The sequence below is a fragment of the Amblyomma mixtum genome, chromosome 9 (assembly GCF_055824585.1).
Source record: "Amblyomma mixtum isolate Tamu chromosome 9, ASM5582458v1, whole genome shotgun sequence".
In the NCBI taxonomy this organism is placed as follows: domain Eukaryota; kingdom Metazoa; phylum Arthropoda; class Arachnida; order Ixodida; family Ixodidae; genus Amblyomma; species Amblyomma mixtum.
This window is the reverse complement of record NC_143020.1, coordinates 119,908,014-119,925,677: the sequence shown is the minus strand read 5'-3', so window position 1 is coordinate 119,925,677 and position 17,664 is coordinate 119,908,014. Positions and strand designations below refer to the sequence as shown.

Sequence of the window (17,664 nt, the reverse complement as noted above, 5' to 3'; positions counted from 1 at the left end):
TAGTTCGAATTATCCGTAACGGAACCGACTCGCTTTCGAACTAACGGGCTTTTTTATACACAGATCTCTATGAAGCTTGGCCGGACCAAGTAGTGTAGTTCGAATTATCCAAAAATTCGAATTATCGAGTTTTGAATTAACGAGCTTTCACTGTAATGATACTTTTTTGTGGCGCCCATGCATGGATTCGTGTCAGCGTCCTACATGAAGTTGATAAACTTGATCAAACAACTGCTCCAGGAGGACGACGATAGTGAACCGGGCTTAGCTAGCAGGCGGCGAGGAGGTGATGCCATCCGGTTCGCAGAGGCGTGTAAGCAATCGGAGCAGTGCTCCTGGCTTCCCTACTTAGTACCTAAATATTCAACTTCGACTAAGCGCAACTTGTACTCAACAGCTAGCTAGCTGTGCCTTGCATGACAAAAATGCAGACATTTTTCGGTTATAATCTAATTTCAAAACCTGAATTCGTTTGAATATTATCTTTCTTTTTTTTTCCCGGTTTATACCGAAAAGTCCAACCTCTAACCATATCCTGGAAAAAATACTGGAAAAAAAATCCCCTGTGCCCCTTGGTTTCTGTGGCTGTTGGCTTCTCTCATATTTATAACGAGCCCCTCATTCCCCTTCCCTGGTTTGCTTAATTGCTTAGCGAGGGCCTCGGTTCTGGCAGCCTTGACGCCATAGGAAGCATAAGAGGGTTCTCACGCAGCTTCCACCCTCTCCGTTCGGCGACGTTCTACGTCACACCTGCGGTAACTCAGGACGTTCTACGTCCGCCGCTTATGAACGTGGGTGGCGCTGATGAACACTCTCAAGGTTAGGTTACTTGTAAACATAAATACCCCCGAAAACAGAAGATTTGACAGCCGTCGCCGTAGCTCAGAGGCAGAGCACCGGACGCGTAATTCGGAGGTCGTGGGTTCGGATCCCACCGGCGGCATGTGGTTATTTTTTCTTCTGCTTTTCTAATCAATTAGCTTTAAGCGTTAACATATTCAGTAATGTTCTAAAGTGATCAACACCACAAAATAAATAAATTAATTTTTAAAAAATCCCCTGTGCCCCTTGGTTTCTGTGGCTGTTGGCTTCTTTCATATCCTACTATGTAAAATATGCCCCTTCATAACTGCCGCAACTGCCTTAGTTGCCTTCCAATAGCAGGCACAAAGTGTGAGGACGGGGCTCACCACCCAGTAAGCCTGCAGGCTGATGACCAAGCTGGCAAACAGCAGGCAACAGCACGTCAGCAGCAAGGGAAGCGAGGGAGGGAGCAGGGGCCAATCCAGAGCTGCTCGCAAGGGCTCAGGAACCTGCGACAATACGATAACCCAGGCAGCACTGGTCATGGGCCCAATATCGGAAACATATCGGCAAATGCCGGTCCTACAAAAGGCCAGGGTGAGACCATCCATTTGCACTATCAGGCCGATTACCTGCGACAATACAATAAAGGATTGAAAGGCGTAGTTCCAATAGGGGATATTCAAAATTCCGCAAGTGCGCTTTCCCGCATAACAATGTTGCCCCTAACAAGATGGCCGACTTCGCTATAAAGGAACTACATGGGCTTCAGGACAGGTGCTAAAGGTGTGGATAGAATGTAAGAAACATATTTTGGAAGAATCAAACAAAAAACCAGTCTTTCTTGCTTTGTTTCAGCTGGAAACGCATGGTCCGCCCCCAACAAGATGGCGGACCATGCGTTTCCAGCTGAAACAAAGCAAGAAAGACTGGTTTTTTGTTTGATTCTTCCAAAATACGTTTCTTACATTCTATCCACACCTTTAGCACCTGTCCTTAAGCCCATGTAGTTCCTTTATAGCGGAGTCGGCCATCTTGTTAGGGGCAACATTGTTATGCGGGAAAGCGCACTTGCGGAATTTTGAATATCCCCTATTGCAGCTGAACTGCAGACACACACAATGTCAGTGCGCAAAGGGATATGCATATATGGCTCAGGTGGCTAATAACATTTCACAACTGAACTTCAGCAAGGAGAAAGTCTCAACAAGGACACAGCACAGCCCAGTTGCTACTGGTAGCTGTTCCACGTTCCTTAACTTTAGACCAAAATAAGTCTGCTCATAGAGCAAGCAGGTACCGCTACTGATGAGTGAAACGCCGTGCGGACAATAGAGACCAGAACACACAAGCAGGTGGATTTTGATAACATAGATTAAATAATAACTTGCTGGTCTTTATTTTCAATGTGTATTCGGCCACTCTTAGCGAAAACTAGCTGTGCCGTTATTAAGCTTGCACCGATCAAAGCCACCTAACTTTGCACTCTTCTTCTAGCTGTCCTGTTCAGATTTCATCTGTCCACAACGGTACTGCAATACTGTCATATGTATGAGTTTTTCCACATTTTCAGCCACAAACTAATGGAGCCAAGTAATCTTGACACCTATGACACGCTTTTAATTAGAGAGAGCCAACTCTGTTGCAGAATATAGGTAAGCTGTACAAACAGTACAGTAAAAGCAACACTTAACTGCCAGCATGAAAGATCATGACCATGAAAAAAAAAAAGAAGAAAACATCAGCTCATAACGTTGGTGCATCTGCTGTTTTCTTCACTCTCAGTCATGCTCTCTCACACTAACAATTATGTCTTGCTATTCTAATCATCAACTAGCCCAGCTTTTTTTCTTTTAAGCACAGCGAAAGTTGGCACAGAAAGCTTCGTTTGGTTTTATGGTTTTGTGGGGTTTAACATCCCGAAGCAACTCAGGCTATAAGAGACGCCACAGTGGAGAGCTCCGAATAATTTCAATCACCAGGGGACCAATTCGTTTGCATAAATTAGCAGAGTTTATCAATGTCTGTTTGTTGTGAACTAAAGCATGATTAGCTCTGGCAACCACTGAATGCAGTCTTGATTTTATGCAAAGCCACCTCACCCATGTGTGTACAGTGTGATGTTGCGAGTGATGTGAATCATTTCATTTTAGCGTGCCTGCATTTTTCTGCCGAGCCTGAGACACTCCTGGAAAACCTGAGGAGGCGGAACGTTCCCATGGATGTCTCACTCATTGTGTACACTGAGGGCTCCCGAACTAAGCGAATATTAGTGTCACAATCACTACTGAAGTTTTTAGAGGACACTGGAGTTATGGGTCGGTGGAAGGGACGCAATCTCTTAAATCAGTGACTCAGGCAGAGCAATCGCCGACAGGCTTCTGTTAGGCTAATCCCGGCCGCCTGTATATTAACACCATCATTAGAGGACAAACTGCAAAATTTTATGATACAAAAATTAAACACCCATCTTAACCCACTGAAAAAATAAAGAAACCTTCACATTAATCAGTTAAATATATATAGTCAGATATAGCACCTGTCTTACTGTACATTCCTTTGCATACTTTTTTTTCTTGCTGGTTCTAAGTCCTGTGTGTGTGTGTGTGTGTGTGTGTGTGTGTGTGTGTGTGTGTGTGTGTGTGTGTGTGTGTGTGTGTGTGTGTGTGTGTGTGTGTGTGTGTGTGTGTGTGTGTGTGTGTGTGTGTGTGTGTGTGTGTGTGTGTGTGTGTGTAATAACGTGACAGGCTGTTGGCCTTGTCAATTAGGGGTGGGAGCTCCGTCAAGCTACTGCATTTGTAGCTTTTTGCTCCTACCCTAGCATTTCTTTTCTGTTGTTCAGGACAAAAATGCTGAATAAAGTTGATAAAGTTACAAAAAATTCACAAGAAGGCTGCACAAAAAGCACGAGCTAAGCTAGGAACCCGATTCATTTATACGGCACTGTTTTACCCTTTGTTTCGGAGAGTAAGCGACCATCACACTGAGAAAAAGATTATTGGTCCTCTTCAGCTGCAGTAACCTCCAAATCTCCTTGGACAACACCTTCTACATAGCTATCCAAGCATGAAAATCATATACTGTGAGTCGACAATTCATGTGTGGACACCTCGGAGTCAAAATTCAAAGGGCAAAAGATGCACGCACAAGCCGCCGGCTATGCACCAAGCACTACAGGTGCTAAACTACTTCAGAGAGGTCTGTGCCTCAAGCAATTCATTTGGCTGCTACAGGCTTCTTAAAAATGAGATCTGCAGAGAGTTCCGCAGACGGCACAGAGACATGATGGGGGCTTACCAAAGCAAGGATCTGCCAGACGTACTCCTGAGCCACACCCCAGTCCAGGGCGCCCCCTGGTGGCTGTTCACTCGGCACCTCCTCCTCACCCTCTCCCTCCTTGGTTGGCACGGGAGGAGGTGCAGCCAGGCCATCTGCTGGCAGTGAAGAGGGAGACACCAGAGCCTCAGCTGTGGGCACCGCAGCCACGCTTTCCGCCGGCAGGATGCTCTCCGGCTCTACCCCAACACTAGGCTCCTGTTGAGCCACAAGTGCCGAGGATGTTGGGGAGACTGCGCTGTCCAGTGGGGACTCCTCGAATCCCATTATTAGCGAGGATGAGGAAAGGACATCTTCAGTGAAAGTCAGATCAGCATGCTGTGGTTCCAGCGACGGTGTGGCCAAGACAGACGACTGCAATGGTTCCACTAGGGGACTCTCACCTAAACCTGCCTCTGAACGGAGTGACGCTGCTGGTTCAGCAGGCAATGATGGAGATAAAGAAAGTGCTGGCAGAGGGGCTTCGGCAGATAAAGGTTTGACAGGCTGTTGTTCCATCAATGGTACATACAACTGTGACGCTGCAGGTTCAACGATAGTGCTTGAAACAGTTCCTGCCTCGGTGAACTGTGAAGCTGGGGTGGCCGAAGTGGAAGAGTCTTGCGATTCCGAGGGCAACAGTGTCAATGAGAGGTCCCCGGTAGATGACGACTGATCAGGAAGGCGCTCCTCAACTAAAGTCGTGGTTACATCCGACAAAGCTGGTTTATCTGCAGAACTTTCACCGGGCCCTATTTCTGCAGACGCTGATCCCATGGCAACAGACTCCTCAGGCAATAGCAGTGAAGAGCTACTTTCTGCATGAGTCACTGATTCAGGCTGCAACTGTTCAGGTGATGGTACAACCAAGCTTGATGCCACCAGGGATTCATCAACAGTACCTGTAGTAGAACCTGTTTCCATGCTCGATGAAGCTGCTGTTGCCAATACAGAAGCATCCGCTGTCAGCTGAGAAGAGAGGTCTTGCGACGATGAAGGTAGGCTAGACTGTTCAGTTTCAAGCACAGGTACAGTCAATGAGGGTGTTACTGCAGGTTCCTCAGCACTACTTGCAATGGGAGCTGTTTCCTGAGATGGTAAAGCCTCACCAGCTGAGGTGGATGACTGTTCAGACAGTGTTGTTGATGTCAGGGGCTCCGCAACGTGAAGTGGCTCAGGGAGCTGCTCTTCCAATGATGGTGTAGCTAGGCTGGAGGACACTGTGCTATCTGCAGAGCTTGCATTAAGACCCGTTTCCAAAGGTATTGAAGCTGGAATTTCTCCAGATGACAGGGTGTCATTTTCCACTGAGTGGGCTGGCTCTTCCACTGACTCTTCTAAATCGTCATCACTTTCTCCTGGGATTGGCTTCTCATCACTTTCTTCGGCACCCTGGTCGTCTTCGTCCTCAACCTCCACAGTTATGTCAGATGGTTTATCACTTGAGTCCTGCGTTAGTATGTCAGATGGTTTATCACTCGAGTCCTGCATTACCTCTGAGGAGGCACTGCTCACTGGCAGTTCTTTGATGACAGTCTCTTCCTCCTTGTGACTTGAATCGACTTGAGTGGTGTTCACAGGTGTCAGAGTAGCATGAGTAGCTGCAGGTTCTTGTGGGGAAATTTTTGCGGCCACATCCACCGGCAAATCAACCTTTATGTCTGTTGTGAACGACGAAGACCAGGCAGAAAGCGATGGTGTTGGAAGACTGTCAACGCTGCTCTCCAACTGGGTCACGGCTTCGGTCTCGGCAAGCACATCACTAGCATCTGCATCGTCACAAATGTCACCGCTCATGACTGTGCCGTATATCATGCAACTCTTTTCAACCGCTGGGCTCAACGTCGCTTCTGTGGCCACAGGCTCTTGAAGTACTTCTGTGGCTGCAAGCAAGAGCATGCTCAGCACGAGTTATTAAGCCATGGTGCCTTGTCCAGCCAAAATACACATGACAAAACTAGAAGGGCACGCCAGCAGTGCGATATGCCTTCTCATGCATGCGATGTATGCACTATTCAAATAATCTGACTACAGAACATAATGCATACTTAACAAGTAATTATGTTGGGCATACATCAGGCCCTTGATATCCCGCTATTCAAGGACAAATACGAAATTAATATCTGCCGCCAATCGCAAACGCTTTAGCATAAGCAGTGTCTGTTAGTACAGCTGGTATATATAAAATAAGTATCAATAAAATTATAAAACCAATCAATAAAAGTGCAACAACAGAGTCTACACTCAGCATTTAGCACTAACTTTCAAACCCAAGCCAATAACTATCACAGAAGCAACAAATATTACCTTGAGTAGTGTCTGTTGAAACAGTCTCCGATGATAGACCAGACTGAACCTAGTAGTAATTAAAAAGGCTGTTAGTGAGCAGCTGGAAATGTTCAGCTGTTATTAACAGTCAATACGGTTCACTTACCTCGACTTCAACAAGTTTGTCTTTATGCACAAACAACTTAGCAACCTTGATAGCATTTTCTGGTGCATAGCCACGTTTCTCTCCCACCTGAAGAAATAAATTTGGTGTGAAAGGTGATAATATCCTTAAGTTGGAATTGACCAGAACAGAACAAAATGGCAAATACCTGAACATGTAAAACGTCATTTTCCTCTGTCCGGCCAAATACAATGACTTTTTCATTTGCGGCAAAACTGATGAACTTCTCAACGATGGGTGAGTACGCCTGCAGTGTGATTCCTTCTCCTAGTTTTTCTGCAACAAAATCATTTGAACTGCCATAATAAAAATGGAATAATTTGCACTATTCATTCCAGGATGGGACCAAGAAACAGAAGTGCGGGCATGATGCTCTGAAACGCATATTAAATGTGTGCTCTGCGCCGTCAAGCCCGCTAATGCGCTGAACAAGTACACACTAGATGAAACAGCTCGTTTGTGCTAGTGTCTGGGCTTCGTGATGCTTTTAGCGGCCCCAATGTGCAACAACCGTGGAGGCGTACCACTTTCGACCGCTGCGGCTACCTGGCCGACAGCAGTTCATAACCGACAAAACTCAGTAGACGCGGCTACACTTTTACTACCCTCATTACGATCGAAAGATGTAAAGGCTGCACACAAGCTCTGATCTGCCGATACGCCGCCTTACGACCCCACATGATAAGCTGTTCCGAAACGATGTCAACGAGGTTGGAAATGGATTGAGGCCCATGACCGCATGTTTCGTGAGATAACAGATCAACTACCAGAGCAGCAGAACACTCTAATACCAAATACAGTATACAACGGATAGTACAATATGCTTTCGATTGACACGGTGTGACACAGCAGCAGTAAGCACAATAGAAACCATCATGCAAGAAACAGCTCACGTTGTAGGCCACTTGCTTACCTTGGCAGTTTTTGTCGACACACCAGATGCGTTTCGGAGGACTTGAAGCTTGAACGAAATGTGTTTCACATAGAAATGCTAATATGAGCACGGCGCAAGGAAAACCGCTAGCGAGCGCCATGCTCCACGGTGTAGTACACGTCAGGAGCAGAGGCTAGCAGAGGCTAGCAGAGGCAGCGCCGTCAACAGGCACAGCAACGGTCAGAACCGACAGCGCGCTGCGGTAATCGACGTCCTTTAACTGACGAACACGCTGGCGTACGCGAAAGCTGCATAGGATTAGGTGAAGTCGGGCGCCAGTTGCACAATTCGCTCGCGAAAAACTGGGCAAACGCCACTTTAGATGTTGCGGTCGGTGGACCATGCCAACCGTGCGATAGCGCAGGGGGCGCTGGAGTCAATGTGACCTCCATCATCTTCCGCAGATAGATCGGCCGGTGAGCCGAGGAGGCCACAAACATGTTCCGTGTACCGCTAAACCACGGGCTCAGGGGCTCATTCAGACCCCTGGTGCAGAATGCACTTCCCCTGCGCACTGCGGCGTGCCTACAGCAGCAGAAGCAGCAGGCGAAGCCGGAAAAAATTGAGGTGTTTATCGACGACCGGCCCGTGCTAGTCGATCCCGGCACGACCGTGCTGCAAGCTGCCGCGATGGTTGGGGTAGAGATCCCGCGTTTCTGCTACCACGAGCGGCTCTCAGTGGCCGGCAACTGCCGTATGTGCCTGGTGGAGGTGGAGAAGTCACCCAAGCCCGTGGCCGCGTGCGCCATGCCCGTGATGAAGGGTTGGCGAGTGCGTACCGACTCGCCCATGACGCGCAAGGCTCGTGAGGGGGTCATGGAGTTCCTACTCATGAACCACCCCCTGGACTGCCCCATCTGCGACCAGGGTGGCGAGTGCGACCTCCAGGACCAGTCCATGGCTTTCGGCAGCGACCGGAGCCGCTTCACCGACGTGCACTACTCGGGCAAGCGTGCCGTCGAAGACAAGGACGTGGGCCCGCTGGTCAAGACTATCATGACCCGCTGCATCCAGTGCACGCGTTGCATTCGTTTCGCCAGTGAGGTGGCCGGTGTCGACGATCTGGGCACCACTGGACGCGGCAACGACATGCAGGTGTACCACACGAATTCTGTCCATGCTACTTGAGCCGGCGATGGCTGGCTTTGCAGATCCTTTGCCATAGTGGTCACTGCCTGAGTGACGAGTTCAATGAAAGTTGGTCTGGTTAATTGCCATGGTGCAAATGAAAGGAATTCTGTCACTGAACAAGTCAAAGTGGAATAGAATGCAGCTTTCGGCTATATTGCAAGTTTCTTATTCATGTAGCCAGACAATGGATAGTTGTCAGTTTAGGTTTGAATTATATGCGATGTTGAAGGTACTGAACAAGGTGAGAACGATGGAATGGCTTTCCTGAACAGGTGTCTGTGGTTCACAATTTGATGGATAGGACCCATTTGGTTGTTGGAACAAGCTATGCAGCCAGTTACATATCTTGTCTGTTTAAACTGGTGACCGGCTGTTATCCAGCGCCCTGTGAACAAACCTGTAAATGTTCTGAAATGTTTGATCCATTTGACTTGGTAAGTGACTGCAGCACGATTGTCATTTATTTATGACATGTTGAGTTGCTCATATTTCATTTACTCAGAACAAGAATCATTTAAGGCTTCCGAAACTTTGCACATTCATTTAATATTTACCAGTGTCATTGTTTGTCTCTCATTTTTATTCCCTACCGTGTGTACTGTGAAGTGCTGTGGCTAAGGAAGCTCTGTAGGCATCTAGGTATGTCCATGGTAAAACAGCGCGGAAAAAACACGAGGACGGAACAAACACGACAACACGTCCTCGTGTTTTTTCCGCGCTGTTTTACCATGGACAGTAATAACCAACTTGCCCACCTTTCTGTACATCTAGGTATGCACCCGCCCATAAAGGCTAAGCAACTGCAGCGTTCTGCTGGTCAGCGCGAAGTTGTGGGTTTTGGTTCTGGCCATAGTGGCTACATCGTAACAGTGGTGAAAATGAAAAACACCCATTAGCTGAGGTTTCAATGCCTACTAAAGAACTTAAGTGGTGTTTAAAATAAGTCCCAAGCTCTGAAATACAGTATTCCTCATGCCCCTGGCTGTAGTTATGGCATATAAAAATGTTATGTTTGTCACGCAGGTGGGCACATACGTTGAGAAGATGTTCATGTCGGAGCTATCAGGCAACGTGATCGACTTGTGTCCCGTGGGTGCCCTCACGTCCAAGCCATATTCATTCGTTGCTCGTCCGTGGGAGACTCGCAAGGTGGAGAGCATTGATGTACTTGATGGACTGGGCAGCAACATTGTGCTGAGTACCCGTACTGGTGACCTGCTTCGGGTGCTTCCGCGGCCCAATGACGACATCAATGAGGAGTGGATCTCTGACAAGACTCGCTTCGCGTATGATGGCCTCCGTCGCCAACGCCTCACCACGCCAATGCTGCGCGACAAGCAGGTATGCACGTCTTCAGTGCAAATGCAAGCAATGTGGGTAATGTGATATGTCTGCAATGTTGAAAGATGCTGGACTGCATTTCAAATAAGGCATTGAATTTGAAGTTACTTTAATTGGAAAGTTCACAAAAATGTATAGTACACTTATCGCATGTACAGCATCTTTATCAAAAACAAGATGAGAAAGCTACTACTGACATGCAAGCAATTCAAGCACAACTATGGCATCAAAGGCTCAAGTAGGAGCAACCTGACTGTGGTTTTGTGCTGATGCATGCCATGCTGCTGGTGGGAATTACAAAGGGCGATAACCAAAGCAGAGTTGTGATGTCAGACGGTAGGTACATTATCATGACGTCCATTTCCAAATTCATGGAAAAAGCTTTCATTTCTATGAGAAATTCTTCACAGCCTCCATCGACTGAATGTTTGAGGTTGCTTTTCCGCCTTGTTCTTGACACAGACATAGAATGTTCATTATCAGTGTAATGTGCACACTTTCTGATTCACAGTGTTTGACATTACAGCACTATACTTTTGTCCTTTGCCACATAGTGTTGAAGTCTCTCACATAAAGGTCAGCATGTGCATACAGTGGTGCAGTGTGGCCCAATTCGGGCAGTGTACATACCATCCACCTTGCTTCATGTCATTTTGGCACTTTATAATTTGCCCAAACTGTCCACAGCAGTGACTGTGCATGGAACTAGATGATTTAATATTTGTAGAAGAATGGCTGTCTGGGATAGTTGGTATGTAGTCATACCTACACATTGTTTCTGTGTTTGCTTACTTATTTGTTTGTTTATTAGACGCACAGGTCATGCCTGGCATAAGAGTGGCAGCTTTTGCTGACATTACAGTACTTTGCATTTTTAACGTGTGCACCAGTGTTATGCACCCCGTCCACCTTTGTGAAGAATAAAATAAATGCATTTAAATGATGTGCGACTGCTGCAGGGAGTACTGCAGCCCTGCAGCTGGCAGGAGGCGCTGTCGGCGGTGGCGAGCCGCCTGTCTGCGGCGGCTGCATCTCCGGACGGCTCTGGAGGGGTTGCGGCCGTGGTCGGGGCCCTGGCTGATGCCGAGGCCCTGATGGCCCTCAAGGACCTGCTCAATGCCCTCGGCTCAGAGGCCCTGTGCACGGAGGAGCGATTCCCGGGGGCGGTGGACGTACGCACCGACTACCTGTTTGGTGCGGGCCTGGCCGCTGTGGATGAGGCGGACCTGGTGCTACTGCTGGGGGCCAACCCGCGCTGGGAGGCGACGACGCTCAACGCGCGCATCCGCAAGAACTGGCTGCACAATGAGCTACAGGTGGCCATGCTGGGGCCGCCTGTCGACCTCACCTATGAGTGCGAGCAGCTGGGTGACAGCCCTGCCACCCTGCAGTCACTGGCCACTGGGTCACACCCCTTCTGCAAGGTGATGAGGGCATTACGCCCAAACTTTGAAATTTAATATAAGCGGGGTAGTTAGGCACAACATAACACATAACGATGCAAAAGATTTTGTGAAAATAGGCGGCAGTCATATGTGAACATCTATTGTTTGTTTATTTGCAAACATAGACATGTCCAGCATTGCAGACATGGGACATGTCCACACAGGACAGGAAAGATACATAAGTGACCACAAGAAAATACGTCAAAACTGTAGTATGGATAATTTAACAAAACTTCTGTTGGGGCTAGATGGTGTGTGGGCTGTGTGTTTCCTCTTCTTGTGTGCGTGTTCTTGTGCGCTTAAATTCATTTCAATATAAGCTGTAGTATGGAGCACATAAATTTGTTGTGAGCACATCAATCATCATATCAATACAGTATAGGTGCCATGCATAATAATGGAAGAACACACAAATACTATGTGGTTGTAATGAAGAGTAAATAAACAGAAAGGAATGAAAGCCAAGCTATCAAGGAAAGCAGCCAAAGGGTTCTCAGGAACTGCAAATTATTGGTAGCACATTGCATTCACAAGTAGTCCTTGGGGAAAAATGAGAACTTGCATGAGGTGTGCTGACCATCTTTGCGCTGCTTTTTGGTCCCACATGATGAATGACCTAGCCCTATGATCTTCCCTGGCCAGCTTTAGGGTTCGGTTTGCAAATTTTTTAGGAAATCTTACAGAACCAGAGAGTTCGAGCACAACCGTGTGGATCAAAAGCAGTTATGTATACTGTATTTACTCACATAATTTGCGGACTTTTTGTCTTTGAAGTAAGGCTTTAAGAAGGGGGTCCGCAAGTTATGCAAAAATTTTCTGAACACATCCTAAAAAACGCTACAGGGGTCATAACGCGCAATATATTCTGTATATTGCTGCCTATACGTAGACCCCCCCCCCCCCCCCCTCCCCCATCTCATACCCAACGCTCGTACCCGTCACTAGCTAAAAAAAAAAGAAATTTGACTCCAAATTTATAACGCATACCCCTTTCGATGCTCTGAAAACTTCTGGTTGGTTTGGTTTAGGGGGTTTAACTTCGAAAAGTGACTCAGGCTATGAAAGACGCCATAGTTAAGGGCTCTGGAAATTTCGATCAGCTAGGGTTCTTTAACGTGCACTGACATCGTGCAGTACACGGGCCTCTAGAATTTCGCCTCCATCGAAATTCGACTGCCACGGCCGGGATCGAACCCGCGTCTTTCGGGTCAGCAGCCAAGCACCATAACCTCTGAGCCACCGCGACTTCTGTAAGCACCTGTACATGACATATGGGGGTTGTAGGTTCGTATCTTAATGGTGGCATATGTTAGTTTTCTTTTCTACTTTCTAAGTTATCTTTCGGCTAAAAAAAGTGATTGCTAATTTCCTAGTAATGAACACCTCAAATTTAAAGGAAAAGAAACATTGCTCTATGCTTGCTTTGGTTTCGGTGTCTGTCTTAACGAGCCTCTCATTTCCCTACCTTTTTCTGCTCATCTAACAAGAAATTAGCCAAAAGGCACGAATTTAAGTGCCTGTAGAGGTAGTACGTGGTAATAAGGAATGCAAGTCCACAAGTTTATGTTTGGCAATGAAAGTAGTGGTAAAACAGATGCAGCAAGGAGGTATTTTGTATGTAAGCATATACTGAAATAAATAATTGAACACCTTGCAGTAAAATATAGCGCGCTGGCACATGGTGCAAGCATGTGCAATCAGTCGCCTTTCTGACAAAAATGTTTCTCAATCAGACATTCACTTTCTATGCGGCCGCCAGATGTTGCTAGCATGCGAGTGGCTATAGTGTTCCTGTATATGCTCCCTCAGGGAGCAGATTTGCACGAAGGTTCGTCATTATGTTCTAAGTTCAATGGGGGCACGAGGAGGCAATTTGGAGGCACCCCTCCTCCTCCTGGTGGTGGCTATACAATACCCCCTCAGTCGAATTACAAAGAATGCTCTCAAGGTGGGAGCGGCTGGCCTCCTCTGGCTGACACATTCGGTATGAGCCAGAGTGAATTGTAAAATTAGACATCAGTGGCATCTTGTGATCGCCACTTTGTGAATAGTGTTATGAGTTATGAGCAGTGCAAGGAAAGCAGTCGTGCAACTTTGCTCCCTGCCGGAGCATATACAGGAACACTAAGTGGCTCTGAGCCACCTGTGAAACCATCACACCTCACCAAGGGGTGCTTGTGTGGACGAATATAATATTGCTGTGTATACACCTTGTACTGTGCAATGCAGTGGATTTTAAGGAAATAAAAATGTAGTCAGGTAGAAAGATGGAATAGGAAGTTTGCTGGAATGGAGTGACTGCGGCTGGCACAGAACAGAGATAGTAATTGGAGGACCTTAGTAGAGGCTTCTGTTCCGCAGTAGATTGCATTAGGTTGAATCAGCTCTCTGGCTTTCTCACTGGACATGATGAAGCTGATGATAATGATGGTGACCTTGTACCGTCTCGTTTCTGGTCTTCCCCCGGCAGACCCTGTCTCAGGCAAAGCGCCCCCTGGTTTTGTTGGGCAGCGTGCCGCTGCAGCGGCCAGATGGGGCAGCGGTGCTGGCCCTGGCACACCAGGTGGCGCGGCAGGCGAAGAGCGCTGAGCCCGGCTGGCGGGTGCTCAACGTGCTTCAGCGCACAGCCAGCCAGGGTGCTGCCCTGGACCTGGGTTATCGGCCGGGCCCCGAAGCCGCCCGCCAGGCCAAGCCTTCGGTGCTGTATTTGCTGGGTGCCGACGAGGGCACCGTGACGCGGCAGGACCTGCCCGCTGGCTGCTTTGTCATCTACCAGGCAAGCCTGTTTTGGGTGCTAGCTGCACATTTGGCGACCCAAGGTGGGTTGGGTAAGGGAGCCAGGACTCAGTGGTGTACGTGTAGACAGAACACCTTTATTCAGCAGCGGTGCTTCTATATATACAGGGTGTTTCACCTAAGACTTTCTGCAATTTTTAAAAATAAGCTATTTGAATTAGATGCGCGCTTTTTCTGGCATAGCATTGTCAGTGGTGTAGTGCATCATAATGCAGCTAAGATGTGCTAACTAGAAGGCTTGTGAACCAATATTTAATAGTTCACTTTTAAACTATTACCGTTGAGCTCCTTAATTATTGAGAGGCATGTAGCACACCGTAAGTGATGTCGATATCCGTTTTTAGAATTTCGAGATTGCGATTATCCTCGGCGCTGTGGCCCAACAAATTTTGGCTATCTCGATGAATTAGGTTCACTGAAGAGTTTGCTTTGCCTGCAAGCTTCTCAAACCGCATGTATTTTGGCGCGATGTAGGCGAAATTTGTTGGGCCACAGTGCCGAGGATAATCGCGTTCTCGAAATTCTAAAAACGTATATGGACATTACTTACGGTGGGCTGCATGCCTCTCAATAATCAAGGAGCCCAACGGTAATAGTTTAAAAGTTAACTATTAAATATTGGTTAACAAGCCTGCTAGTTAGCACGTCTTAGCTGAATTATGATGTACTACACAACTGACAATGCTATGCCAGAAAAAGCGCGCATCTAATTCAAATAGCTTGTTTTTAAAAATTGCAGAAAGTCTTAGGTGAAACACCCTGTATATAGGGAAGGATCACGTGCCACACATGGGGTAATCATACTATGACAACACCATGATCATACACTGAGATAGTTGGTGCTCTTCCATTTGTGAAGCAAGCGGACAGTACCACCGCAGCACAAGACAAATAATGCAGACAGCTTGCGTACATCTTCCTTCTTTGTCTTGTGCTCTAGTGATTGTGTGGTGGTTGCTTCACCATGGACACTACCAAGAATATTTAGACAGGGAAAATCCAAAGGCAGTGTAGAATGTGGAGCCAAACTGTAACTAAGCATAATGGATGAAATAAGAATGGACACACTGCAGGGTCCTGTGCTGCACCAAGTCTTTTTCCCTCATCCATGCGCACTCATGTGCACAGCTTTTGGTAACTGTGTCTTTGCAATAGGGGATATTCAAAATTCCGCAAGTGCGCTTTCCCACATAACTATGTTGCCCCAAACAAGATGGCCGACTTCGCTATAAAGGAACTACGTGGGCTACAGAACAGGCGCTAAAGGTGTGGATAGAATGTAAGAACCGTATTTTGGAAGAATCAAACAAAAAAACCAGTCCTTCTTGCTTTGTCTCAGCTGGAAATGCATGGTCAGCCATCTTGTTTGGGACAACTTTGTTATGCGGGAAAGCGCACTTGCGGAATTTTGAATATCCCCTATTGGCCCAGCAATACGTATTCAAGCAAGCCTGTTCTCTTCTCGCAGAATGCAGTAGAATTCAGCTAGCATTGAGTTTTGTTCTTCAGCATACAGCACGACAGGTGAAAAGTCTAGAAGGCGAAGTGTGTAAGGCTGTGCTTGTCACCAGGGTTCATTCTTCTAAAAGGTTGTGTGGGAAACAGCGAAAACCTATACATGCCTGCCCGTCTTCCTCACATAATAAAATGCTTGTGCTCCCCTTGCTCTTCATTGCGGCCTTAACTTGGTAATGACCATTTTGTCTAAACAGTGCTTCTGGAAGAAGCGCTAGGACACTTGAATAATCATCAGTAGAAGAGGCAAAAATTAAGTTTGCTGAATAAATTTAAAGTAATTCCCAGGAGGTTGTCTTAGTATCTTAGCAGCCTTTATAATCGGCATAAAGGATTGGATGTTTGATTTCAGCAGTTATTGCGGTCATTCAGAGATACGCTCTTCAGCTATCTCCTCTGAGCTGTTTTGCAGGGATGTTGCTGTGCAATCAGAGAGCTTTCAAAATTTGTGCGAGGAATTCTACCTGATGTTCACATGTCACATGAAAGGAAAAAAAAGAGAAATGCATAGCCGCTCATACAATGTGATGCGAAAAATCTGCGTTAGCAGTATTGGTCGTACATTTTGCATTTTATGTTGATTGCCTTCCCATTGCATCTTTGAATTTAATTTCCCCGTCACCTTTTCGTTCCATTGTGGCATGGGCGTCCGGTGGGTAGACTGGGTGGAGGAAAATGGTGGGCAGACGCCTGTAGGCGGGTGAAGCATATTTACTGGTGGGTGCCATGAGGTGTACGCACCAGATGGGGCTCCCAGGAGCACCTTCTGGGCCCAGAGGAAGCCTGGAAGGTGCCCCGATCCACTAAGGGCACTGGGAGACGGAGGCTTCATACACATAGACAGCGAGTTTTTTGCTGAAAAAGGTCTATATTGCTAACGCAGTGAATAGGAAACAATTGGAATTGAAATGAATTGGATCGTCCAGGGCCACCATGGAGACCGGGGAGCTGAGTTGGCGGATGCAGTCCTACCTGGATCAGCGCACACTGAGAAGCAGGCTACCTACGTGAACACAGAAGGCCGAGCACAGCAGACGCTGCCTGCCGTCACCCCACCTGGCCTGGCCCGCGAGGACTGGAAGGTGGGACACTGGTTCTGTGAGGCCGTCTTTGTGACGAATGCATAAAATGTGATGACAGAATGATAAGTTGGGCTAGTTGTTAGTATTCCATGCTCTTCCTGCAAACATTGAAATATCAATGCTGTTTGCGTGATGTAAAAGTGGAAGGCTTGAGTGACTCAGGTGGCAAGTGGGGCTTCTTACTTTGACCGAGTGAATCGGAATGCGTTTTACCAGTGGCTGCCTGCACGCTTTCTGCTCCTCACTCTAGGTTGTCCGTGCTCTGTCAGAAGTGGTCGGAGCACCACTGCCCTACGACAGCCTGAATGAGGTGCGAGGACGCATGAATGAGGTGGCACCACACCTGACCCAGTACGGGGAGCGCCAAGAGCTCCTCGCCGTTCCCGGTGATGACGGAGGCGCCAAGGCTGGAAAGGCGGAGTTGTCTCAACAGGAGCCGGTGCGACCACAGCTGCTGGCTCTGCGTGACTTCTACATGACAGATGTCATCAGCAGGGCGTCTCCCACCATGGCGAAGTGTGTGCAGGCGGTCGACCAGCAGGCCTCCAGGCCCTACTGAACCATTAGTGCGTGTGTTGTACATAGGAGGAGTCCGTGAATAAACTCTCAGCGTTGAATCGTTTCTTTCCTCTTTGCGTCATTGTTCGCAATGCCTGAACACTTTCACCTAACCGTTCACAAGTATGTAGTCAGGCACGACGTTGAAAACAAACCCAACAAAAACAGTGGTGACATTGACGATGGGTGTCCTTGGCCCATATGTGTTATGCCATGGCTTCCGAGTCAGGTTCTTCTAGGCATGTGTAGCCAAATAATGAGAATTATTCTTAGGAATAGTTTAATAAATTT

At 47.4% G+C, this 17,664-nt stretch overlaps 2 protein-coding genes across 3 annotated transcripts in view; one reads left to right on the top strand and one right to left on the bottom strand.

Moving 5' to 3' along the window:
• Tango1 (transport and golgi organization 1) overlaps positions 1-7,881 on the bottom strand; it is a 29,410-nt gene extending 21,529 nt beyond the window's left edge. Inside the window, exons 1-6 of one of the 2 annotated variants that reach the window (XM_089561718.1) lie at positions 7,485-7,881; positions 6,720-6,847; positions 6,554-6,640; positions 6,427-6,475; positions 4,102-5,888; positions 1,191-1,313 (exon numbers count right to left, since the gene is read on the bottom strand). In XM_089561718.1, coding sequence (XP_089417844.1) covers positions 1,191-1,313; positions 4,102-5,888; positions 6,427-6,475; positions 6,554-6,640; positions 6,720-6,847; positions 7,485-7,605 — 2,295 coding nt within the window. In that variant the 5' untranslated portion in view covers positions 7,606-7,881. Of the gene's footprint in view, positions 1-1,190; positions 1,314-4,101; positions 6,003-6,426; positions 6,476-6,553; positions 6,641-6,719; positions 6,848-7,484 lie in introns of both variants that reach the window. The other variant, XM_089561717.1, reaches the window with a different exon arrangement.
• ND-75 (NADH dehydrogenase (ubiquinone) 75 kDa subunit) lies at positions 7,670-17,437 on the top strand. Its single transcript, XM_089561721.1, has 6 exons — positions 7,670-8,600; positions 9,660-9,977; positions 10,937-11,401; positions 13,893-14,198; positions 16,660-16,815; positions 17,066-17,437. The coding sequence occupies exons 1-6, from the start codon at positions 7,944-7,946 to the stop codon at positions 17,372-17,374; spliced, it is 2,211 nt and encodes a 736-aa protein (XP_089417847.1). The 5' UTR covers positions 7,670-7,943; the 3' UTR covers positions 17,375-17,437.
• Positions 17,438-17,664: the final 227 nt, after the last annotated feature.

Bases quoted from the DNA above. Each gene is read 5' to 3' on its own strand.
- ND-75 (XM_089561721.1), top strand. From the start codon at position 7,944: ATGTTCCGTGTACCGCTAAACCACGGGCTCAGGGGCTCATTCAGACCC. The intron at 9,978-10,936 runs GTATGCACGTCT...CGACTGCTGCAG, and splicing joins CAATGCTGCGCGACAAGCAG to GGAGTACTGCAGCCCTGCAG. The intron at 14,199-16,659 runs GCAAGCCTGTTT...TGGATCGTCCAG, and splicing joins GCTGCTTTGTCATCTACCAG to GGCCACCATGGAGACCGGGG.